The sequence below is a fragment of the Schistocerca gregaria genome, chromosome X (assembly GCF_023897955.1).
Source record: "Schistocerca gregaria isolate iqSchGreg1 chromosome X, iqSchGreg1.2, whole genome shotgun sequence".
Taxonomy (NCBI): domain Eukaryota; kingdom Metazoa; phylum Arthropoda; class Insecta; order Orthoptera; family Acrididae; genus Schistocerca; species Schistocerca gregaria.
In genome coordinates this window covers 504,929,476-504,954,671 of record NC_064931.1, presented here as the reverse complement: position 1 = coordinate 504,954,671, position 25,196 = coordinate 504,929,476, and the positions used below count along the sequence as shown (strand labels likewise).

Sequence of the window (25,196 nt, the reverse complement as noted above, 5' to 3'; positions counted from 1 at the left end):
ACACCGGTGCTCCCACGCATTTCAGTGTGGCCCATGGCTCGTTCTCGGCCATCGATCTCTCTCTTTGCAGCCCTGGACTTCTCCCATCCCTTCACTGGAGAGTGCATCCTGACCTGTGTGGTAGTGACCATTTTCCCATCTATTTGTCACTGCCCCGGTGTCATTCTTCTGGGCACCTGCCCCGCTGGGCTCTCAACAGGGCTGACTGGCCGGCTTTTACTTCCGCTGCCACCATTGCTTCTTCCCCACAGGGTGACATTGACGAGGTGGTCCGTGTCTTGACCTCGTCAATTATTTCTGCGGCCGAGACTGCCATCCCTCGCTCTTCTGGACTCCCTCGGAGGAAGTCTGTCCCCTGGTGGTCGCCGGAGATTGCTGAGGCTATTCGCGACCGTAGGCGGGCTCTCCAGCGTCATAAGCGGCACCCGTCTCTGGAGACCCTCATCGCCTTTAAGAAGCTCCGTGCCTTGGCCCGTCGTCTTATTGCACGGCGTAAGCAGGAATGCTGGGAGAGGTACATTTCATCCTTGGGCTCCCGTGTCTCCCCGTCGCTCGTGTGGTCCCGCATCCGGCGGATTTATGGATACCAGACCCCTATGGGTGTCCCTGGAATCTCCCTGGACGGCGCTGTCTGCACGGACGCCGCCACCATTGCTGACCACCTTGCCACGCACTTTGCTACGAGCTCTGCGACTGCAACTTACCCTCCTGCCTTTCGCTCTCTAAAGGAGCGCGCCGAGCGGACGCCGTTATCGTTCCACACACGTCGTTCTGAAAAATACAATGCTCCTTTCAGCGAGAGGGAATTCCTCGCTGCCCTCGCCAATTGCCCTGATACAGCGCCAGGACCGGACTGCATCCACGCGCAGATGCTGAAGCATCTCTCCAGGGACTGCCAGAGACACATCCTCACCATCTTTAACCGCATTTGGAGCGAGGGCGTGTTCCCGTCGCAATGGCGAGAGGGTGTTATCGTTCCCATCTTGAAGCCCGGTGCGGACCCTCTGGCGGTAGACGGCTATCGCCCCATTACACTAACCAACGTTTTGTGCAAATTGCTCGAACGTATGGTGGGGCGGCGTTTGTGTTGGGTCCTTGAGTCGCGCGGTCTCCTCGCTCCATCCCAGGGTGGCTTCCGTCAGGGCCGGTCTGCTGCGGACAATTTGGTGCGGCTGGAATCTGCTATCCGTACGGCCTTTTCCCGCCGTCAGCATCTCGTTGCTGTATTTTTTGATCTGCGGAAGGCATATGACACAACATGGAGGCATCACATCCTTGCTACGTTGCGCGAGTGGGGTCTTCGTGGTCAGCTTCCAGCTTTTCTTCAAAACTTTTTATTGCGCCGCTCTTTCCGGGTGCAAGTCTGTGCCGCCTCTAGTTCATCTTATATACAGGAAAATGGGGTCCCGCAGGGCTCGGTATTGAGCGTTTCCTTATTTCTAGTGGCCATTAATGGTCTGGCTGCAGCTGTGGGGTCGTCGGTGTCTCCTTCTTTGTATGCCGACGACTTCTGCATCTCATTTAGCTCAACGACTACGGGAGTCGCCGAACGCAGGCTGCAAGCAGCCGTTCGCAAGGCGGCATCATGGGCTCTGACTCATGGATTTCAGTTCTCTGCGGCCAAGACTCGAGTTATGCACTTCTGCAGGCGTCGGACGGTCCACCCTCATCCGGAACTTTACCTCGACGGTCACCTACTTGAAGTGGTGGACACTAGCCGCTTCTTAGGACTCGTCTTTGATGCCCGGCTCACATGGGTTCCTCATATTACTCAGCTGAAGCAAAAGTGCTGGCAGCACCTCAACGCCCTCCGCTGCCTGAGCCATGCGTCTTGGGGTGCAGATCGCAGCACGCTGTTGCGATTGTACAGAGCCCTTGTGCAGTCCAGGCTTGATTATGGGAGCCTGGCCTATGGGTCTGCATCGCCCTCAGTGTTGACGTTGTTGGACCCCATACACCACTGTGGGGTTCGGCTTGCAACTGGTGCTTTCCGTACGAGCCCCGTGGATAGTCTGCTGGTGGAGGCCGGGGTTCCCCCGCTGCGGATTCGCCGCCACCGACTGCTCGCCGACTATGCTGTCCATGTGCATTGCTCACCGGGCCATCCCAATCATCGCCTGCTTTTCCCTGCCAGGGTCCTCCGTCTGCCCGACCGGCGACCTAGGTCTGGGCTTTCCATTGCTGTCCGTGTCCAGTCCCTGCTGTCGGAACTGGGGTCGTTCCCTCTTCTGCCGCCCTTCCGGGCCTGTGCACCCACGCCTCCCTGGTGTATGACCCGTCCGTCCGTCCGCCTGGACTTGGCACGGGAACCCAAGGACTCGGTTCCGCATGTGGCCCTCCGTCACCGTTTTCTTGCGCTCGTCGCCTCGTTTTCAGGCTGTGAGCCTGTCTACACTGATGGTTCCCTGGTGGATGGTCGTCCTGCCTACGCTTTTGCCCACGCTGCCCATGTTGAACAGCGCTCCTTGCCGGCTGGCTGCAGTATTTTTACTGCAGAGCTGGTGGCCATATTGCGCGCTCTTGAGCATATGCGTTCCTGCTCAGGTAAGTCCATCGTCATCTGCAGTGACTCCCTGAGCAGCCTCCAGGCTATCGACCGCTGCTATACCTCTTGTCCTCTGGTATCCTTTATTCAGGAGTCTGTTTTTGCCATTACCCGCTCTGGTCGTTCGGTGGTCTTTGTTTGGACGCCAGGTCACGTTGGCATCCCGGGGAATGAACGTGTCGACAGGCTGGCCAAAGGGGCGGTCGACGCCCCCACTTTGGCGATCGGCCTCCCGGCTCGTGATTTGCAGCTGGCGTTGCGCCGTAAGGTGCTTCAGATGTGGCGTGACGAGTGGCGTAGCCTGACTTCTCCGAATAAACTGCGGGCTGTCAAGGAGACGACCGATGTGTGGCAGTCCTCCCTGCGGGCTTCTCGCAGGGACTCTGTCATCCTGTGTCGGCTCCGCATCGGCCATACCTACCTGACGCACGGACATCTTTTGCGTCAGGAGGATCCCCCCCTGTGTCAGTGTGGGTCCCGGTTGACGGTCGCCCACATTTTGTTGGAGTGTCCCCGCCTGCGCATCCTCCGGCAGACTTTTAATCTCCCGGGCACGTTGCCTTTGGTTTTATGCGACGATGCCTCCATGGCTGACGACGTTTTAAATTTTATCCGTGGTAGTCCTTTTTATGGTTCCATTTAGGGGGGACCTGTCCCTTTCCCTTTCTGTGTATCTTGTCCTCGAGTGTCTCATTGGTTGCAGATTTTAATGTGTGTATTCGGATGGTTGACTCTTTCCCAATTTTTGTACCCATGGTCAGTCAACCAGTCTCCGACCCTCTTATTTTCTTCCGTTTCTTTCTGTCCAGTGTTCGTCTGTACTCTTCTTGTCTCTAGTGTTCGCTGACACATTGTTCTTTCAGTGACTGGGGGGAGGGGCGTCTCCTCCCCCCTTGGGGTTTTACCTGTTCCGTAAATTTTGTTTCGCCGGTTTTTTTGGAATGGGGGACTGATGACCTTAGCTGTTTAGTCCCCCTTAAACATCCCACCAACAACAACAACAACACAGATTAGAAATCCACACTAGCCATTGGCTGAAGAAGGAGCCACAGCTTGTGGGTCACAGGGCTTCCTGCTCTTCTTCTGTTCAAGCACTCACAGCACATAAGCCCTCACAAGAATCTCTGCTGTTAAAAGTTGTGAAAGAGGGGGAGGAGGAGGATGTGCATTGACATTTTTCCATTCCCACATGTGACAAACACTGAAGTTGGGGTGTGACCTGCCGTGGCCTCTTCAGGCCACACACCGTCCGGTGGCTTGCGGAGTATGGATGTAGGTGTAGAACCAGAACATGGTCAGTTTGATGATCCAGTGTATCTGCAATGGATGTTACTGTCACCTGCCAGAAGAGCAAAAACTAATTTCCTCTTGTTCTGCGATCTGTGTTGCTATCCAAGAAACAGAATTCAGCGATGATCATTCCCTAACTCATCTCGAGGTTACTGTGGTTTCTTTCAGAACCTTAGTACCATACTTGGCCCTAGAGAGCATCAGAAGGGGTCTGTACATTGGTTTGTGCAGATTCATCAGTGTGTGTGCGGCGGGTCGGGTTGTCATCATGCTACCCTTTAAACAATCAGTCCACCAACCGAGGTAGGTTTCAGGTTGTCTGTACCGTCACTCTGCGATGTAGATACTGGTTTAGCCGACAAATGCAGTGTTGTCAAAAACTCGACTAAATATCTACCACACACAAGCCACACAACTCCAGTCCATGGGCAGTAGCTGAAAGTTAGTTAAACAATCAAGTGTTCGGGATTCTTGGATGACTCGTTTGAAAAAAGTCTAAAATTTCCTTTTAGGTGGTTTATTGTTTCTAAAACAAGGAAAATGTCTATCAAATCCGTATTTAATATCCGGACACTAATTATGCAATGTTACTGTCTTTGTAACAAGTTCACACCGAAAAACCAGGCAGAAGGGATTTAGTCTGACCCAATATTTTAAACGTTCTTAACGATCTTGACCCATGACTCTTTGCAAGTTTACACAATCAGTTGGTCAGAAGTCTTCTTGTATGGAAGTGCTTGAAAGAATGTCTTGTAATTTGCACGAAACGTGTCGGACAGAGTTTATGTACCACTTGAAATGTTCACACATGAAATCTCCTAAAATAAATCACTCACGAAGCTCAACCTTTATCAAAATACTCAACAATGTAGTTGCTTTTCATCAACTACACGAGGACTGATCAAACTTGCAGGTTTGTTCCTTTTGGTACAAATTTGATCAGTGCAATTTAACACAAAAGACGACTCCTGAATGACTATATTGAGAGTCAAGGCAGCTTCATTGTGGAAGCCATTAAAAGTATCTCGCATTGAAGTCCGCACTAAATTTTGAGCTTCAGTAAAACATTGCCAATCTTGGAGATTTTGTGGTCTTTTAAATTTGGCACACTTTTTTCGTTGCTTAATCTACAAAAATGAGAAGAAATATTAAGGCGTAATGTCTTACATAACTCACATAGGGCAAGCCTGGTGAAGGAAGTTATGTTTGTTGGTTGTTAAGGGACTAAATAGCGAGGTCATCAGACCCTTGAGCAAGAGATAGTTTATTATGCTGTCTTGTCATCTTGTTGTAGCTTGCAATGGAGCTGGGAGGAGAGCAGGTTTCAGTTTTCACGCTTGCACAGCTGACACTGGCCACTGGGCCGAGTGAGCCATTGTACTTGCTTAATGCTGTGTGCAGTATGCTACATGTACTCTGTGGATTTGAAGAAGTACTATTAATTATTAAGTGATCTTTTTCATTCTTAGTGTATCAAATTCTAAGGATAATAGAACCATACTGCTAAAATTTCAAATTGATAACTTCACTTTTTTGGGAGATATAAATTTTTACCTTAAACACACAATAAGCATTCTGTCATTGTGAAACCGAGTTAAGTATTGTAATTTATTCATCTATAGCATCAACTGAAACTATAACCTAGAGGATAGGCTCATGAATCACATTTTTTGGAATTTTCTTTTGTTTTATTACCATAGATTTCTGATTTAATTAACAGTACATTGAAAAATTATTATTTCATTGTGTTTTCAGAGAGACAGAAGGTGAATGGAGGACATAAGTAAAGTGAGAATGTGACATTTTATTACAACTCACAAGGGAACCCCCCCATCGCACCCCCCTCAGATTTAGTTATAAGTTGGCACAGTGGATAGGCCTTGACAAACTGAACACAGATCAATTGTGAAAACAGGAAGAAGTTGTGTGGAACTATGAAAAAAATAAGCAAAATATACAAACTGAGTAGTCCATGTGCAAGATCGGCAACATAACGGATAGTGTGAGCTCAGGAGTGCCGCGGTCCCGTGGTTAGCGTGAGCAGCTGCGGAACGAGAGGTCTTTGGTTCGAGTCTTCCCTTGACTGAAAAGTTTAATTTTTTTATTTTCAGACAATTATCTGTCTTGTCGATCCATCTGATGCAAGGTAACTGTGCCGTAGTATGGGGACGTTACACCTAAACAAACATCGAAACACACAACGTCAGTCGACTACAGGACAGAAGGATCAGGCATTGTACAATTTTAGTGTGGGAGTACCATTCCTCCAGGTTGTACACCTCTTGTGTAACCATTAGATGTGTTTTGTTTTCAGCAAGTGAAATACTTTGTGAAAAGATTCTATGATTTTGCAAAGGTGCACAGAACAGTATTGTTTACGTGATCGTGTGTCAATTATCAAAGTTCAGGCACTCACACATAATCAACTTCGCTCTCCAAAATTCCAGGACATGTTCAGATTTGCTGGGACATATGCAGGATTTGATGGTCTACACACGGAAAAATTTGAAAATGTTAAAAACATATGTTTTGACAGAGCACAGGGAAAACTTTGTGACTGTGAAACTGTTGCATTCATTTGTTGCAGTGTATGTGACAAACTCTTATATTTTCATCACTTTTTTTTGGAGTGATTATCACATCCACAAGAAAACCTAAATCAGCAAGGTAGAAGAATCTTTTTACCCATTCGCCAACTATACAAGTTAGGTGGGTCGACCACATATTCGTGTCATGTGACACACATGCCGTCACCAGTGTCATATAGAATATATCAGACGTGTTTTCCTGTGGAGGAATCGGTTGACCTATGACCTTGCGATCAAATGTTTTCGGTTCCCATTGGAGAGGCACATCCTTTCGTCTACTAATCGCACGGTTTTGCGGTGCGGTCGCAAAACACAGACACTAAACTTATTACAGTGAACAGAGACGTCGCTGAACGAACGGACAGATCATAACTTTGCGAAAATAAAGCAACTAAACTTTTCACTCGAGGGAAGACTTGACCAAGGACCTCTCGTTCCGCAGCTGCTCACGCTAACCATGGGACCACGGCACTCCTTAATGAAATGAACCAGGATGATGTGTTTGGGGTTTTGTGCAGATTTGTCTTGGAACTTTAATTTAGCTGTTCAATCGATTAGTGATTTTTGTAAAATCTTTATTCTACTAGGTCTTTCTCAGCTTCTCTAAACCAGTTGGGTTTTGTTTTGCAGTTGAGGAAAAAGTCATATTTGTGTAATTAATCTGTTAAGGGTTCATTCTGAGAAGATGCCCATAAATATTTATCCTTCTTTTTTGCATTGTATCTGAAAATTTTTAGATTTTCTTGTAGAGAGTTTCATTTTTGATGTATATTATCTTATCTTGGAATTTTGGTTCCATGATTTTCCTTAAAATGTTTCTGTTATCTCTAGTTTCTCCATTTGACCTTTGATGTTCATGTTTAGTGTTTCCTCTGCATACAGTTCTTCTGGGTTAATTACTGTCTTGTAAAGTGTAATTTTAAACCCCCATGAAAGGTATTTTTTGTTGTATCTATCTTCCGTAAGTTGGAAGCCCAGTTCTAGTCTACTTTTTCTGGCTTCCATTACTGTGCTTTCCACAGAATTCCGACTAATTCATTCTCTGAGATATTTAAATTCTTTTTCTATTTCACTCTTTTGTTGTTGAACTTTGAGGTGTTTATGTGAGTTCTTGATGTTTGTCATGGACTTAGTTTTTTCGAAGGAGATGTGAAGACCTATTTTAGCTGCTTGTTTCTTTAATTCAAAGATTTACTCCTGTGCTTTTTCCATTGTTTCAGCAAACAGGGCCATATCACTTGCAAAGGCAGTGTTACTTACTTTAAGGTTCTTCTTTTTGCAACCCAATCTTATACCACACTTTATATTTGTGTTACATTCTCTGAATACTTTCTCAAGTGCACAGTTGAACAGCAGTGGTCAGAGTCCATCTCCCTGTCACACCCTCATTTATATTTCGAAGGGTTCTGGTAGTTCACCAATGAATTTAACTTTCAAAAATGTATTTGTAAGGGTCACTTCTATGATATTGATTTGCTATCCAAACCAATTTCTTCCAGGACTCCTGACAGAGATTCTCTGTCAATCGAATCCTGTGCTTTTTTCTAAATCAGTGAAGGAGATTACATAGGTCTTTGCCCTTGATTTTTTGTATGTCATAACGTTTTCGAGGTTTAGTATTTGTTCCGCCAATGACCTGCCCTTTCTAAAACCTCCCTGATATTCCCCAATTTGTGGGCCTAATTGGTGCTGTGCTCTGTTCAAAAGGACTTTAGAAGAATCTTGTATGTTGTATACAGCAGTGATATTCCTCTGTAATTGTTGGGGTGGATAGGGTGGATGAGAGTTGTTCTCCATTCTGCTGAGATCTCTTCTTCTTTCCAGATTTTATCAAAAACACATTGAAGGGATGCAATTGCAATTTTGTCAGCTTTTTTTTCCATAGTTGGGTCCCTATTTACTTTTCTCCAGGCACTTTGTTGTTTTTCAAGTCTGAAGTTACCTTTAGTAGTTCCTCAGTCATTAGTGGTTCTGAATCTGACTTCTCACTGTTATTTGCAATGGATTCAAAATTTTGAAGGACCGGTTCTCAATTCAGGAGTTTGGTTAAGTAGCCTGCTTGCATCTTGCAGATTTCCGTGTTGTAGTGAACGATGGTCCTTTTTACATCTCGAAATTGGAGCTTTTTATCTTGATAACCTTTGTTTGAACACTGTGTTAAAGCTTCTTGAGTTGATTTTAGTAAATTCTTAATCAATGTGGAGATGTTTTGTTTTCATGAGTCGTCTTAATCCTTTTTATACCATTATGTATCAGTTGTCTAACTCTAATGAAACAATTGTCTTGTATTTTTTTATTTATCAATATGTACATAAGTCTCCAAGAAGAGTGATAATGTTTTTATCCAGAATTTTTTGATAATAACATACATTTGATTCCAAAAGGCTTCCACTTTTCCTTGTTTTTCTCAGTTATCTTCATTTATAGGGGCATGGACACTGATGATTGTGAAGATTTTGTTTGTGCTTGTGAATGTAAGACTTGAGTCTTTCTAATGGGGAATCAGTCAACTATTGATTAAGATTTTTTGTCTGTTATAAAGGCTGTTCCAAGATATGGTATATTTTTCATCACTCTCGGTCCCAATTTCCTTTTGTATATCCGGAAACCGTTAAAATCAAATGTATTTGTATCCATGTACTGCATTTCTTGAATGGCTGCTATGAGTATGTTGTGGTTCTTTAGTGTATCTGTAAGATGTTGTAGTTTTCCAATCTTCAACAATGAGTTTACATTAGAAGTTGCTGAGTACGCTGATTGTTTATGTTGAAATTTGGACTTGTCTTTGTGCAATGTTGCAGACTCCCCAGAATCCGAATGTCTACTGACATAATTGGATTGTCCACCTGGGGTAAAATAGTTTACATCACACACTTCCACGACTGATGAGTAACCTGAGGATGACAAGAAAATACAACAAAGATTGAGAGTCCTGGAGGTAGTTCTTCTGCTCTCTCTCTCTCTCTCTCTCTCTCTCTCTCTCTCTCTCTCTCTCTGCCACTGGGAATCTTGAATTTCCTCTTCCGCCTTTGAGACAGTTGACCAGATTTCACCTAGTAACCCTAGGCAGAGACCCTTACCGGGTGCTACCATCCAGAGCTGAGTGGATCCAGATTTGTTCACGAAGTGTTATTCCTCCCCCCCTCTTCCCTCATCACTTAAGAGATGAGGCCCCAGACTTCGGGCCCAGCAATGATGGAGTTAATTTTTGTTTTATTGAGTATAAAATCATTTAGTATGGAGGCAAACTTTTCCAGTTAATTTGCTGTTATTGTAACATTTAATGAGTTCCCTTATCTATTTCATTCTTTTATTTTTAAAATTTAAAAAGTGTCACCAAATATTAATTGAAGTTGTTTGGTGGTGTCTAAATGATTTATTGAAAACAATGAAATAGCAAATCAATACATTTTGTATCAAAATTGGAGGTGTCTCCATAAAGTAAGACCTTTTTATTCTACTGCCACCACAGTACTATTGTTGCAGTTCCGCACATTTGCACTCGTCTCTCTGGTTCATTGTCTATCCACGGATGCCATTACAGCCAGATTGTTTAGTGTTTACATTTGTTCATGATTGTTCAAAATGCTTAAGAAAATCTCTGAGTAGACCAATTGTGAAGTGCATTTTGTAGTATGGTGTTTGAATGCAAAGAATGTTAAGCCAATTGAAATTTACTGTCAACTTTTAAAGATTGATGGTGAAAACTTAATGTCAGGTGGAATGGTGAAAAAGTAGGTGAGAGAGTTAAATGATGGCTGAACCAATTTTAGTGGCAAAGCACGAAGTGGGCAGGATTCTGTGTCACTGATGGTTTAATTGAGAAAGCGAATGAGGAAATTTGTGAAAAAGATGCTATGAAGACACGATGCAGAAACTGCGACATGCCATAAAGTCAAAATACCCAGGAATGTTGTCGGACGGAATCATCCTGTTGTGCAGTAATGCCCACCCCATACTGCCAATCAGATGAAGGCTATGCTTCACCAGTTTGGTTGGGAAACAATGCAACATTTTCCATCAACCCAAATCTTTCAATTTGTGATTTTAACTTCTTTGGCAGATTAAGAAATATGTATATAGACGTCAGTTTGTTGGATGAGGAAGTGTGGGAATGGATGCAGTTGTGGATCCGTCAGTGGCCGATTGCATTCAACAAAATGGGAATTGATCATCTAGTCTTGCAGTGGGGCAAATGTTTTAACACATATTGTGATTACTGTTGTATGGAACTATTCTATGGTCCCATTGTGGTGGGTATTCAGTTTTCATTTGACTGCGTGTTATAGTTCTGAGATTAGCCTTCACGGAGAGAGAGACAGATGTGGTGGGGAATTTAATTTATAATATGTATAGATGACAGAAAAGTCCTATAGCACTCTGATCATGATATTTCAGAAGCAGAAAGTTTATTCCCCTGTACTTACTATTATTTGTGGAATAGTACTGTTACATTTTTTTCAGCTGTGGTATTACTCATAATATTTCCAAATAGTGTGTAATCTGTATGGTGGCTATTATTGGTTTTTACTTTTACACATATTCTGTGTACTCTTTTGCAGCTGTTCCTGATTCTAATAGTGGAGGTTTTGCATTAACCAGACTCGATAAATCAAGATTGATTTTGGAGCAGCTCACTACCCCACAGTTTGATACAATGGAGGATCGTGTCGAGTCCCCCAGTGCAGATACTAAAACATCTCCAGGAGGCTCTGCTGGTGGCTTGGCAGATGCACCACCACCTGATACCACAGCAAATTTACAGGTATGTCATTATTTAAAGCAACAGTTCTGTCTAAATATGTCCAGAATGTGGTGGTGGTGGTGCAAGTGCAGGTGATGATTGGTATTCTTGAGCACCAGATGCTGTTACGTGTTCCATGATTTCCAAATGTGACTGCTATGTTGGCTGTCATGTTTACCTGTTAGGCATCAGTAGTGTTTACTAACCTAAAAAAATATAAGTTTTTACCAAGTGTCACTTGTGGAACATAAATGGTGTTCCATCAAGTGAGGTGATTTTGGACACCAGGTGGATTTTGGACAGTATGGTTTACTTTCTCTTTCCTTCTGCATAACACTGAATTTCCACTCATTTTCACTTCTGCGCACAAGTTATTTTAAGCACGAGATTGTATTTGTTACATTCTATGACTTTTATTTTGGGTTGATTGTTTACTTAAGTAAATGCAAATGTGTTTGATGAACAGCCACATTGTTGAAAGATATGCAGTATCATCAAGTGAAAACTTTCAATTGTTGCGACTAGCACTAAAGTATTATGACTGCTGTTTTCAATGAGCTCAGTAGCCTGTGGCATTGACACGATTCCTGTACAAGTTTGTTGAGTGTTTCATGTAAAGTTATAAATAGCAGTGGTTTTTACAAAACTATGTACTGCCTGGGGTGATTTCAGACAATGCCGAGAACACACAAAAGCAGAAAAGGTGCTAAAGTACAGTGTAATTATGACTCGGAACTTTTAGATAAAGCTGTTCATGATATTCAGTGTCATAAATTATTGTCTATAAAAGTGTGTTATTTATACGGTATACCCATATTGATCCTACAAGATAAAGTACGGGAAATACATCCAAAGAAATTGGGAGGCCAACCAGTACCAAATGGGAAGAATAAGAAATGTTGAAGCAAGACATCTTTAGGGCTGCACATTGGGGACTCCCTTTGCCTAAATTGGGCATTAGATATTTAGTGAAGGGCTACCTTCATAAATCTGACCAAGAAAAAGAGAGAAAAAGTCTTAACTGTTTACTTGGAGGAGAATGAGCTCATTTATTCCTCAATTGGCATTCAGATCATCTCTCCATTTGCATAAGTGACAATATTAAAAGAGCTCACGTGGAAGTGACAATAGACAATTGAGATGCATTTCTCCAACATCAAGCAAATGCTGGAAAATCTCCCCCGTAGCATCTTAATCAACTATGACAAAACCAATGTGTCAGATGATCTGGACAGGCAGCAGATAATTACAAAATGAGGAAGTAAGGAAGCTGAAAAAGTGATGGATTCATCGAAATTTAGTGTTTCGATAATGAGAGCAGCAAGTGCCAATGGTAAACAGTTTCCTTCACACGTCTTTTATAAATCTGAGCATTTGTGGGACATGGTGCAAGAAGGTGGCCCACAAGGAGCCCGTTTCAATAGGAATAAGTGTGTATGGTTTGATCTTCCGGTATTTAAAGACACGTTCCTTAGAATCACATTGCCCTATTTGAAGAAGCATAATGTGCCAACAGTGATGACTGGGTCAGTTTATCCTGTCACATAGCTTTATGTTTCATCGAAGAGTGTGAGCGGAACAATATTTCATTCATTCTCTTTCTCTCTACTTGCATCCACCTCCTTTAACCATTGTATTTAAGCTTGTTCATACCAATGAAAGCAGCATGGCGAGCCATTTTAACTGAATGGAAGTAGTACACTCGTGGGACCATTTCCAAGGATGCTTTTCCATTTATCCTGGAACAGACACTGTCTAAGATTTCAGCAAATTCTATTGAAAACATCAAGAGTGGATTTCACACCATAGGCTAATCCCAATTAATCCAGATCATGTCTTACAAAAATTGCCTACTATCGAGGAGGACCAGCGAAGCAACACAGAGATATGGACTTCCAGTTTTGAAGAAATGCTCAAAGAAGTTCGTTATCCTCCAAATAAGCTTTGTTGTTCCTGCTGCCGCAAACTAGACATTCCTCCTGGGGAATCCATTACAGGCTGTGACGAGGAAAGTATTGCGGAAACAAGTGATAGTGTGTGTGTAGTAAGAGTGAAAGTGAAAACGACTTGTCATCCAATGAGGTTTTACTGTTGAAATGAAAAGGCTCCAGGACAATGATGACCTTCCTCCAGACATGTGGAAAATTCAGGGACTTAATGACAAAGTGACCAACTGTCTGGCAGGGTTTTTTAGCTCCATCATTCATCATGGTCCTGTACCTACCGATTTATCATATAGTATCACAGTAGCAATTTTTAAGAGTGAAGGTGACTTGTGAATGTACCAACTATAGCCCAATCTGGCTGCTCTCCCATATTGTGAAGATATTCAAATGTATCGTCGACAACAGGATGTGGAATATAGCTCAACTCTCAATAACTCAGTGTGGGGCTTGTGAAGGGATGTGGCACAATAGCTGCAGTTTTTGCCGTGCACCAACTGATGGAGAAATTTCGCAAGAAAAGGAACTCGATATATTTTGCCATTTCTGACCTGGAGAAGGCATTTGACAGAGAACCACATCAGATGATTTGGTATGCTCCATGTGGTCATAAAGTTCCTGAAATCTACATAAACTGGATAAAAATGCTGTACAAAAATACCAGCAGCTGCTTGCAGTGCTCTGCTAAAGTGTCTGGCAGCTTTCCTGTGATGGTTGGTGTTCATGAAACCTCATCTCTCTCCAATGCTCTTTGTTACAGTAATGGTTGTCATGATGGGAGAGTTACAGCAATGTGTACAGTGGTTAATGCTATATTCTGATGGAGTGAAGCTTGTGGCGGAAACCAGGGAGGGTCTTGAAACTCAATCCTAATCATGGTATGGTCATCTGCAAAGATTTGGTCTACGTTTAAACATCCACAAACTTGAGTACCTCGAAACAATTTCAGATTCTGTAACTTTGCAAATTAATTGGGCTCATCTTACCAAAGTGGATACATGAACGTGGAGAAAATGATAAGATATCCTGTGAATAACCAGATATGAGGCTGATCAGCAATCATCTTCATGAATTTCTGTCATTAAGAGATGGCCATTGCACCCACTGAAGGCAGCTGAATGTATGCATATTGACCCCACCCTACCAGTAGCTTTTCATGTCTGATTGGATACTGCCTATCTTTGTCTAGTGCAGTGTACCATGATAGTCTGATTCGTAGTGGAAATACTGCACAGTTCAGTCAGCACTGTAAAGGTCAGAAATATGTGGAGCCCTGCTATTTTTCTTACTGAACTTAATGCCCATTTCGAACAGAAACGAGACTTACAGTATCTATCTCACATTAGTGCTCGCGAAGCTTTAGTGTTGGTATCTATAGAACTACCGTCCGTGCGACGTTTTCTGTGGCAGCAAAAGCATCATCCATCATTTCCTTTTTTTTCTCTTCCCCCCAACCCCAGCTCAAAGCATAATGTCCCTGATAAATGTAGACTACAAATATTATTTCCGGCAATATTACAGGTTAAATCTAATGACAAACGTTTGTATTGATCTGACTCATGATGTGTGTTATTACACAGCCAGAACTGTATTTCACATTTTAAGTAACTGGACGATGATGGTTTATTCTCCTGATTATTGTCATATGGAGTATTATCAAAAATGTTATTTTTTGGAGCTAATACTAGAATAAGCTGTGATTCTACATAGTTTTAAAAATTTTTGATGTCAATTTATGGATGATATGAAATTTTTCTTCTTGAGTAATATGAGGAGTGCACCTGGAATGAAACCCATGTCATCACCTGTTCTCATAACAATTAATTGTTGACTCGTAGTTTTGTTTGTCTGCACTCGTAGCACACTGATTGCACCGGGGTGTATATGTGGACAAGGAGAAAAAATTCCTGGTTTTCTACTGGATCTCTCGGATGAAAATATGCTTTTGCCATGTTAAGTGACAGTATACTTTCCCTCGGAAATTCAAAACTTATTCTTTGATAGGATATGGTTTTATACAGCAATGTAGAATTTCCCGGCACTTTAGAAAACGATTCTTGGGGGAAAAAAAACGCGTTTTGGAAATATCTTTGATGTGCAGCAACATGTACGCTGCATATTTTCGTATTACGAAAGTATAAATTCGAATTCCACCAACAGGAAAAGTTCATGGTTTAAATTACTATACATAGTGTTGCTACAAGAAAAGCAAAGCTTTTGCATATAATATTTGTCTCGAAGATTAATAAGCTACAAGAGAAGCTAAGCTTTCACTTATAATGTTGATCTGTTTAGCACATGTTACACTTTACGATACCTCACATAAATACGCCAGCAAAATTTTTAATACCGACATAAATCTCTGGTCTCCTGGGCTCGAAATTCTTCTAAGTGGCTCGCCATCAAAGAGCTGATTATTAAGAGACCAAACACTATGTCATTTAAGAAATCGATAGTACATTCACGCACATAGTTCACCTTGCGTAAAAGGAAATTTACTTTGAAAATATCGCTTTCCGAACAACAATTCGCAATATTTTCCCGTGACCTGTTAGAAATAGATTCATTTCAGCAGTTGTCAGAGCGCCAGATAAGTGGCGTCACCGTGCTTGCGCAGCTACGGTGATGTAGGAAGCCCGTATGTTCGTACATGTAAAACATTAAAAGATCTTACATTCTGTCATAAAAGAAACAAGACACCAGAGGATACTCCAAGAGTGTCAGAATTTCGTGAACCATACTAAAATGCATAGTTCGCCTTACAGTGCACATTTGTATGTCCAGATTGTCAAAGACGTAGGCCTCAACTAGATATTAAGCTTTTTAGTGTGTTTTTCAGGATGTAAATTTTCTTGGAGTACCAGTACTGTATTATCTCATGTTTGGTTCTTTATTATGGCATAATGCCATATGTGCCAGAAGATGAAAACGCGCACATGAAATGCAGTGAACAGTTGAAACTAGCCAATAGTGTGGAATAAATTGACTGCCTCAGCAGGAAAGCTTAATAAAAGCCAAATTTATTTATTAAACCGACAAAAATAACTTCATTGTTCTGTAAGGCAATTAATGCTTGACTGTCAGAAAAGTGAAAATAAAATAAAATCTGAAACTACAGGGTGTTTCAAAAATGAGCGGTATATTTGAAACGGCAATACAGACTAAACAAGCAGCTATAGAAATACACCTTTTGTTGCAATATGCTTGGGACAACAGTACATTTTCAGGCAGACAAACTTTCGAAATTACAGTAGTTACAATTGTCAACAACAGATGGCGCTGCGGTCTGGGAAACTCTATAGTACGATATTTTCCACATATCCACCATGCGTAGCAATAATATGGCGTAGTCTCTGAATGAAATTACCCGAAACCTTTGACAACGTGTCTGGCGGAATGGCTTCACATGCAGATGAGATGTACTGCTTCAGCTGTTCAATTGTTTCTGGATTCTGGCGGTACACCTGGTCTTTCAAGTGTCCCAACAGAAAGAAGTCACAGGGGTTCATGTCTGGCGAATAGGGAGGCCAATCCACGCCGCCTCCTGTATGTTTCGGATAGCCCAAAGCAATCACACGATCATCGAAATATTCATTCAGGAAATTAAAGACGTGCAATGTGGCCGGGCACCATCTTGCATAAACCACGAGGTGTTCGCAGTGTCATCTAAGGCAGTTTGTACCGCCACAAATTCGCGAAAATTGTCCAGATAGCGTGATGCAGTAATCGTTTCGGATCTGAAAAATGGGCCAATGATTCCTTTGGAAGAAATGGCGACCGAGACCAGTACTTTTTGAGGATGCAGGGACGATGGGACTGCAACATGGGGCTTTTCGGTTCCCCATATGCGCCAGTTCCGTTTATTGACGAAGCCGTTCAGGTAAAAATAAGCTTCGTCAGTAAACCAAATGCTGCATATCGCCGTCATCAATCCTGTGCACTATATCGTTAGCGAATGTCTCTCGTGCAGCAATGGTAGCGGCGCTGAGGGGTTGCCGCGTTTGAATTTTGTATGGATAGAGGTGTAAACTCTGGCGCATGAGACGATACGTGGACGTTGGCGTCATTTGGACCGCAGCTGCAACACGGCGAACGGAAACCCGAGGCCGCTGTTGGATCACCTGCTGCACTAGCTACGCGTTGCCCTCTGTGGTTGCCGTATGCGGTCGCCCTACCTTTCCAGCACGTTCATCCGTCACGTTCCCAGTCCGTTGAAATTTTTCAAACAGATCCTTTATTGTATCGCTTTTCGGTCCTTTGGTTACATTAAACCTCCGTTGAAAACTTCGTCTTGTTGCAACAACACTGTGTTCTAGGCGGTGGAATTCCAACACCAGAAAAATCCTCTGTTCTAAGGAATAAACCATGTCGTCCACAGCACACTTGCACGTTGTGAACAGCACACGCTTACAGCAGAAAGACGACATACAGAATGGCGCACCCACAGACTGGGTTGTCTTCTATATATTTCACACCACTTGCAGTGCCATCTGTTGTTGAAAATTGTAACTACTGTAATTTCGAAAGTTTGTCCGCCTGAAAATGTATTGTTGTCCCAAGCATATTGCAACAAACGGTGTATTTCTATCGCTTCTCGTTTAGTTTTTATTGCCGTTTCAAATATACCGGTCATTTTTGAAACACCCTGTAGTAACATAGTTTACCCTTCCGTAATTATGTGAATGTATTTTAATTCACTTGATAGCTCCCAGCCACAGAAATCTGTCTTGTTTTCATTTGACGTGAGAGCAGTAAATGAAGAGGAAACAGAAATATTACTAAATGCAAAAACGGGTCATGTGAAGACAACCCCCCCCCCCCCCCCCCCCCCCCCAATTATAACTCGGACTACTTTGCGCATCAGAATGTCACAAATTAAAGAAAAGACCTTCCAAAAATAAGTTCCTTTTGTAGTGCACATCTTTATGAAGAGTCTGTTACATAAAAGATATATCTTCGACGTTATTTGGTCTTAAGTGTGCAGTGAGGTGTCCTTTGGCGCCTCTCCTGCTTCCAGTCGGCAATTTTGACATCCTGCCCCCCCCCACCCCCACTTTTTTTTTTGGTAAACCCTCACAATTAGTACTGGATAGGATTATTTGTAACCAGGAGAACAAGAACTCTTCAGAAAAACTGGACTCTTTATTGCCTATTAGCTAATAATCAAAACCAGTAAAGACAAGAGACAGCCAAGACAGTACACATTTCTTCAATACTTGGGTCCTAGCGATTTTTCTCTCTAATTTTGCTACAGCTTTACATGGCGTGCTTTCCATTCTGCGAAAGGACTATTACCTAGTTCATAAAACATTTTGCTATATGAAAAATAGAAATGTTGTCTAATACTGAAAAAGCTGTTAATACAATAGTACCCAAGACTGATGTGGTTTCTCGATCTGATTACGTCTATTTTGTCCCTGTGTGCTGGAGAAAAAAAAAAGGCCTTTTTTATATTCCAGCAATTGTAACACACACAAAAAGTGAGACTGTTTTGGTATTAATGATCATTTTTATAATACGTCAGAATATAATTCACGAAGTACCAATGCGAAATACCTATTTGGCCTGCTACAAGCAAAAAGCTTTACGTTAGGAAATAGTTTCACATTTCATTCATACACTCCAGTTTCTCATGCACGAAACCGATAAGTAGTAGGACAAAATTTGTGTATAAATTTGGAATCGTCATATTCTTCCATAATATGTGTGATGTCCCCGTTTCTTCTCCTGCCTAACAAACAGCCTTGTCATCACTAATTCTGTAACTATTGCTACCACTGTCAAAACTCATTCTCAGGTTAACGTCACTAACCCTGCCACAATCACCGGTTTAGTTATCCAGCGATTATTCTCCAGTTAGGCGTTTAATACGTGTGCGTACAATGCGTTTTCCACGCTGCTACTAGAATGGAACTTAAGCGGCTGCTAGCCGGGGACTACAACTGGCCCTGTCTCATGTAGTGATGTGGCCAAAAAATTTCTGTCAAAATTTCATTTTCTTGGATACACCAAGAAGATAATACGTTATCTCTCTTACCTGTTAGTCGTTTACTTCCGTTCTGGTAGTCCGAATCTATGGATTTCGCTAGTAATTATAACAACGCTGAACATTCGCAAACCGAATCAACCACATAAACAAGCAGCACTTGGCATTCACCAGTTCGGCTTTATTCCACTCAGCTCGTATAGCCCCGTCCCGTTTTGTCTGCAGGAAAGTTTATTTCTAGATGTGACAAGGATTCCCCAGGCAGAGGCATGACATACACTATGCACACATTCAAGAATCAACTTATAATTGATTCAGAAATCAACTTAGAATGTGTTCAAAAACCAGCAGTGGTGCGTTTCAAAATCATACGAATAATCGATAGATACCCTGGTTTGCCCTCACTCTCTACTAGATCCGTAGAACCGGGCCTGCTGCACATGCATGACTCTGCCAGCTTGGGTACACCAGTAAAATTTTTCCGGGTACCATGTGGCTGGTTGCTGCTACTGCTGCTTACACAACCAACAACAACATTTCTGTAGCCAGAAGTGGGAGAAGGTACTACTCATATGCGACTCAACTGCGCATGTGCATGAGCCCACTCGTTACTGATTAAATGAGTCTAATCAGAACCGTTGTGACGACACGCTCATCAAAGGCAATTTGTTGTTATGAAGCATTGCATAGTCTTCTGAAAGCCTTTGACACATTTTTCTGTTGGAAGATGCTTGTACAAGCACTGTGTTGTTTTATATGGTGCATTTCCTTTGCAATTTAAGTTTTATTTTGGTTTTCTTTCTCTCTTTCATGTTTTAATGCTGCAGTATTATTCTGCAGTTGCTGGGTACAGTAATATCCTTTGTTAGAGTAATGGTTCTTTCCAATCAAAATTACAAAAATTTAACTGAAAACTAAAACAATGAAAAATTCCCGAAATTCTAAAAAATTCTAGGATTCTTCCCGATTTTCTGCTGGATGAAAAAATTCCCAGGTTTTTCTGGATCTCCCGGTTGTCCCGGGTCGTATACACCCTGCTGTACTCGTAGCACACTGTCACTTTGCCATCATTAATTGGCAAGGAAAGCGTTTCTCAAGAAGAGAAATTTGTTAACATCGAATATAGATTTATGTATCAGGAAGTCGTTTATGAAAGTATTTGTTTGGAGTGTAGCCATGTATGGAAGTGAAACATGGACGATAACTAGTTTGGACAAGAAGAGAATAGAAGCTTTCGAAATGTGGTGCTACAGAAGAATGCTGAAGATTAGATGGGTAGATCACGTAACTAATGAGGAGGTATTGAATAGGATTGGGGAGAAGAGAAGTTTGTGGCACAACTTGACTAGAAGAAGGGATCGGTTGGTAGGACGTGTTTTGAGGCATCAAGGGATCACAAATTTAGCATTGGAGGGCAGCGTGGAGGGTAAAAATCGTAGAGGGAGACCAAGAGATGAATACAGTAAGCAGATTCAGAAGGATGTAGGTTGCAGTAGGTACTGGGAGATGAAGCAGATTGCACTGGATAGAGTAGCATGGAGAGCTGCATCAAACCAGTCTCAGGACTGAAGACAACAACAACAATGTAGATTAAATTTCATATATATAACTACTACCGATCTAAATCTGATGTTTCATTCTTCTTAAAAACTGTGCCCCTTTTTCAAATGTGTCTGCTCATCTACATGTTGTTGTTGTTGTTGTTGTTGTTGTTGTTGTTGTTGTCTTCAGTCCTGAGACTTGTTTGATGCAGCTCTCCATGCTGCTCTATCCTGTGCAAGCGTCTTCATCTCCCAGTACCTACTGCAACCTACATACATATCACACATTAATACAGATTTCTATCCCGATTTATGAAAGCTATTTCAAATTACAGTACTCACTGGTGACCTGCACTTGCTTTGTATGGGTAATACTAAATATCTATCGTTGGATGACTCATCTGGTGCAGCAGTAAATTTGTTGATGAGCCACAACATAGAGTTATGAATAAAGGTCAGACAACAATGTTATGTAACTGAACATTAGTGGCATTATAGCTCCACAGCCACTCAGCTGCATGTCTTGTACAAGATCGTTGTGTCTTTCTTTTCCTATGTCTTGGTATTCAGCAGAGATCTAACATCAATTTGTCAATCTGGGAACATGTTCCACAAACCTCATTTCATCTTGATTATATTGTCCTAGTCTGTTCCTCAATCTCTATAGTTTCCTATCTTTCCTATTAAGTCCAGTATGCATCTGTGTATTGCATAGTGAGCATCATTCAGTTCTCAAGTGGTTTTTGCATGAAATGTCCATGCATCACTGTCATAAGTCAAAATTACGAATTTGTACTGTTTGTAAATGTACCTTTTCAGATGCCTAGACTTTTTTACTCGTTTAATAACTGATTTTCAGATATAGTTTCAAACTTTAAATTTTTGCATTTGCTGTCAAAGCTTATCTGCAGTAGAAGCAATGCCATCAGCAAAATGTAGGTAGTTGAAGTACGTTCTATTAACATTTATCCATTCCTTGTTTTATCTGTTTATATGTGTGAAATGTTCTCAAAGGTTGTTGAGATAGTCTCAGTGAAATGAGATCTCTTAGCCGGACTCTTCGTTTTTTTCCCCCCACTATCTACATCCATACTCTGCACGCCACCTGACGGTGTGTGGCGGAGGGTACCTTGAGTACCACTATCGGTTCTCCCTTCTATTCCAGACTCGTATTGTTCATGGAAAAAAGGATTGTCGGTATGCCTCTGTGTGGGCTCTAATCTCCCTGATTTTATCCTCATGGTCTCTTCACGAAATATAAGTAGGAGGGAGCAATATACTGCTTGACTCCTCGGTGAAGGTATGTTCTCGAAACTTCAACAAAAGCCCGTACCGAGCTACTGAACGTCTCTCCTGCAGAGTCTTCCACTGGATTTTTTTTCCTCATTAAAAAATAGGTCAATGATAAGGTTGAAAATCAAAAACGGTTGACACACATTCTTCCGTGATTACTAAATGATCCTGTAACAAAGCGCGCTGCTCTCTGTTGGATCTTCTCTATCTCTTCTATCGACTCTATCTGGTACGGATCCCATACTGGTGAGCAGTATTCAAGCTGTGGGCCAACAAGTGTACTGTAACCTACTTCCTTTGTTTTTGTATTGCATTTCCTTAGGATTCTTCCAATGAATCTCAGTCTGGCATCTGCTTTACCGACGATCAATTTTATATGATCATTCCATTTTAAATCACTCCTAATGCGTACTCCCAGATAATTTATGGAATTAACTGCTTCAGCTGCTGACCTGCTATATTGTAGCTAAATGATAAGAGATCTATCTTTCTATGTACTCGCAGCACATTACACTTGTGTACATCAAGATTCAGTTGCCATTCCCTGCACTATGCGTCAATTCGCTGCAGACATCCTCCTGCATTTCACTACCATTTTCCATTGTTACAACCTTTTGATATATCACAGCATCATCCACAAAAAGCCTCAGTGAACTTCCGATGTTATCCACAATGTCATTTATGTATATTGTGAAAAGCAACGGTCCTACGAGACTCCCCTGTGGCACACCTGAAATCACTCTTACTTCGGAAGACTTCTCTCCATTGAGAATGACATGCTGTGTTCTGTTACCTAGGAACTCTTCAATCCAATCACACACTTGGTGTGATAGTCCATATGCTCTTACTTTGTTCATTAAACAACTGTGGGTAACTACATCGAGCGCCTTGCGGAAGTCAAGAAACACTGCATCTACCTGGGAACCCGTGTCTATGGCGCTCTGAGTCTCGTGGACGAATAGCGCGAGCTGGGTTTCAGAAGATTGTCTTTTTTGAAACCCATACCGATTCCTATAGAGTAGATTTTTCTTACCTGGATTTTTTTTCCTCATTAAAAGATAGGTCAATGATAAGGTTGAAAATCAAAAACGGTTGACACACATTCTTCTTGCCTTGACACATTAGCTGGAAGAGGTTCGCTCTCTCTGTTCTATGTTTGTTACTATATTGGTGAAGTCTAATTGAAGATGTAGTAGCATTGATGACATCATCTTCAGTGTAATAACATGTGTTGAATAAGTGTCTGGTTTCTCAAAGAATGCTAGTACAGATTTAACTGCAATTGCACTCGACTGTCTCAAAACCTAGAAATTGCAGAAAAAGCAGGCATTGTCATCGTTCCAATCTGTATTTTCATTTATGAGTCTGGTGTACTATATCCACTTCTAAAGTCCACTTACTCCTTTACCTGATTAAAATCAAACATTTTTTTCTATGTGGTTGTGATAATTTTTGTGAGTATCTTGTTCATTATCGAGAGGAGACTAATAGGTCTGTAATTTTTATTATTTATCCTATCCTATGAATTTGAATAAATTGTTGTTCCAGTTTGTGGAGGGGTTTCCACCACAGACATTGTGTAAACAATTATACAAATTTCTTTTTTTTACCTCTTTTTCTTTAACTGTAATCCTTTGTATTGAAACATCATCTCCACATGTACTTCCTTTCTCCATACCTCAAATGGCTTTATGCACCTTGTTTGTCACTGTTTTTGCACCATCGTTATTTTCGTTGTTAACAATGCATGTTTCTTATTCATCTAGTGTATTATGCTAACATGTAACGAAATCTTTGAATTCGTAACAATTTTATTTCTTTGTTAATCACAGTGCAATCTTCCAGCTTAACAGATTAAATGTGATATCTGTAGACCATAATTCTGTTATGGTTTTTTGTGTGTAACCATATTGATTTCAGTTCATTCTCTTAGCAAATTTTCATCGTACTTGCTCACAGCCTCTTGAAAGCATTTCCAAATACTGTTATTAAATTCTGAATATTCTATCATGTTCTTGTTAATATTTCTTCAAAACTCTCACCGACATGATCACATGTTGGAAGTGAGCTGGCATATAACTGGGAAAGTATAATATGGGATGTTCCTCAGGGTTTTGCACTTAGTATATTTTGTTTCCTGCTTTACATTAATAATTTAGTTTGTATAATATTAAGAACTGCAAAGAGAATTCAGTTCTTATGAAGGGTGTACTGTTATTATTAGTGTTTTTACTTGTATTCTTTTAATTTTGTTGTTTCATTATGCCAACTTTTCTTATCTGGATTTTTTTCCTCATTAAAAGATAGGTCACTGATAAGGTTGAAAATCAAAAATGGTTTATACACATTCTTCTTGCCTTGGCACATTATCTGGAAGAGACTAGTTTGCAGTGTCTCTTCCGTGCATCCAGCTCTTACAGGTGTTAAGTAATCTTAAACCTCATTTATATGCTCTGCATTTAGTTGCTTCCACAGTATATATTGGTGACCACTGAGGTTTCCAAGTACATTGATTCGTATATCTTGTGCAGCGATAATGATACAATGTTGTTAATTTTTTTAAGGTACATATTTACCCATTAGGTTTTGATACGTCTTAAATTTCACTGTTGAATTTTAAATACTTTGTTACAGGCCTTTTACACTGACAGAAATATATGGATTTTGAGATCGCTGGGGGCTGGTGAAGTTTTGATTGATGTTTGCATGGCACTGCCTCACATCAATCGTTACGTTTTGAAAGCTAAGGAGTCTTTGAGCAGAAATACAATTTTGTTACCATTTTTGCCTAATGAGACCCTGCTAATTCGACAGAGGTAAGTTTCTGTGTATTTCATTGGAGCAGGAGACTGAAAAGGCTTAGTAATATGGCATGATTACGGTCAATTGTTGTTCATCAAAACAAAATTATTATTAGCCAAGCCTCGTCACAGACCCACTAAAAGATGTTTTATCAGAAGTAACAGAAAATCATTTTAGTTGCTATGGCACTTCAAGACTGCTTAAATTATGGGGAAAAACTGACTTAACTTTCTTCATCAAATTAGCATAAAATTTTAAGATGTTTACCATTTCCTACAGTCCTCGTGCAGAAAGGCACACTACTTTCACCAAGATGGTGGAAAACCACAAATATGAAGGCTGTAAATGTGCTTTAGGTGCCCAGAGATCACACCAAAAGCCATTGATGTCACTTGCAGCAATATGGTAGACATCATGATGCACACTGTGCAGCATATTATCTGTATTTCCAACTTCAGTCTTCC

The 25,196-nt window shown here is 41.4% G+C and overlaps 1 protein-coding gene across 4 annotated transcripts in view; it reads left to right on the top strand.

The window, feature by feature from the left end:
- Positions 1-25,196, top strand: part of LOC126299607 (protein purity of essence) — a 417,439-nt gene that overhangs the window by 38,813 nt on the left and 353,430 nt on the right. For all 4 annotated transcript variants that reach the window (XM_049991638.1, XM_049991641.1, XM_049991639.1 and 1 more), the window contains exons 4-5: positions 10,986-11,188; positions 24,565-24,746. In XM_049991638.1, the coding sequence (XP_049847595.1) occupies positions 10,986-11,188; positions 24,565-24,746 (385 nt within the window). The remainder of the gene's footprint in view (positions 1-10,985; positions 11,189-24,564; positions 24,747-25,196) is intronic.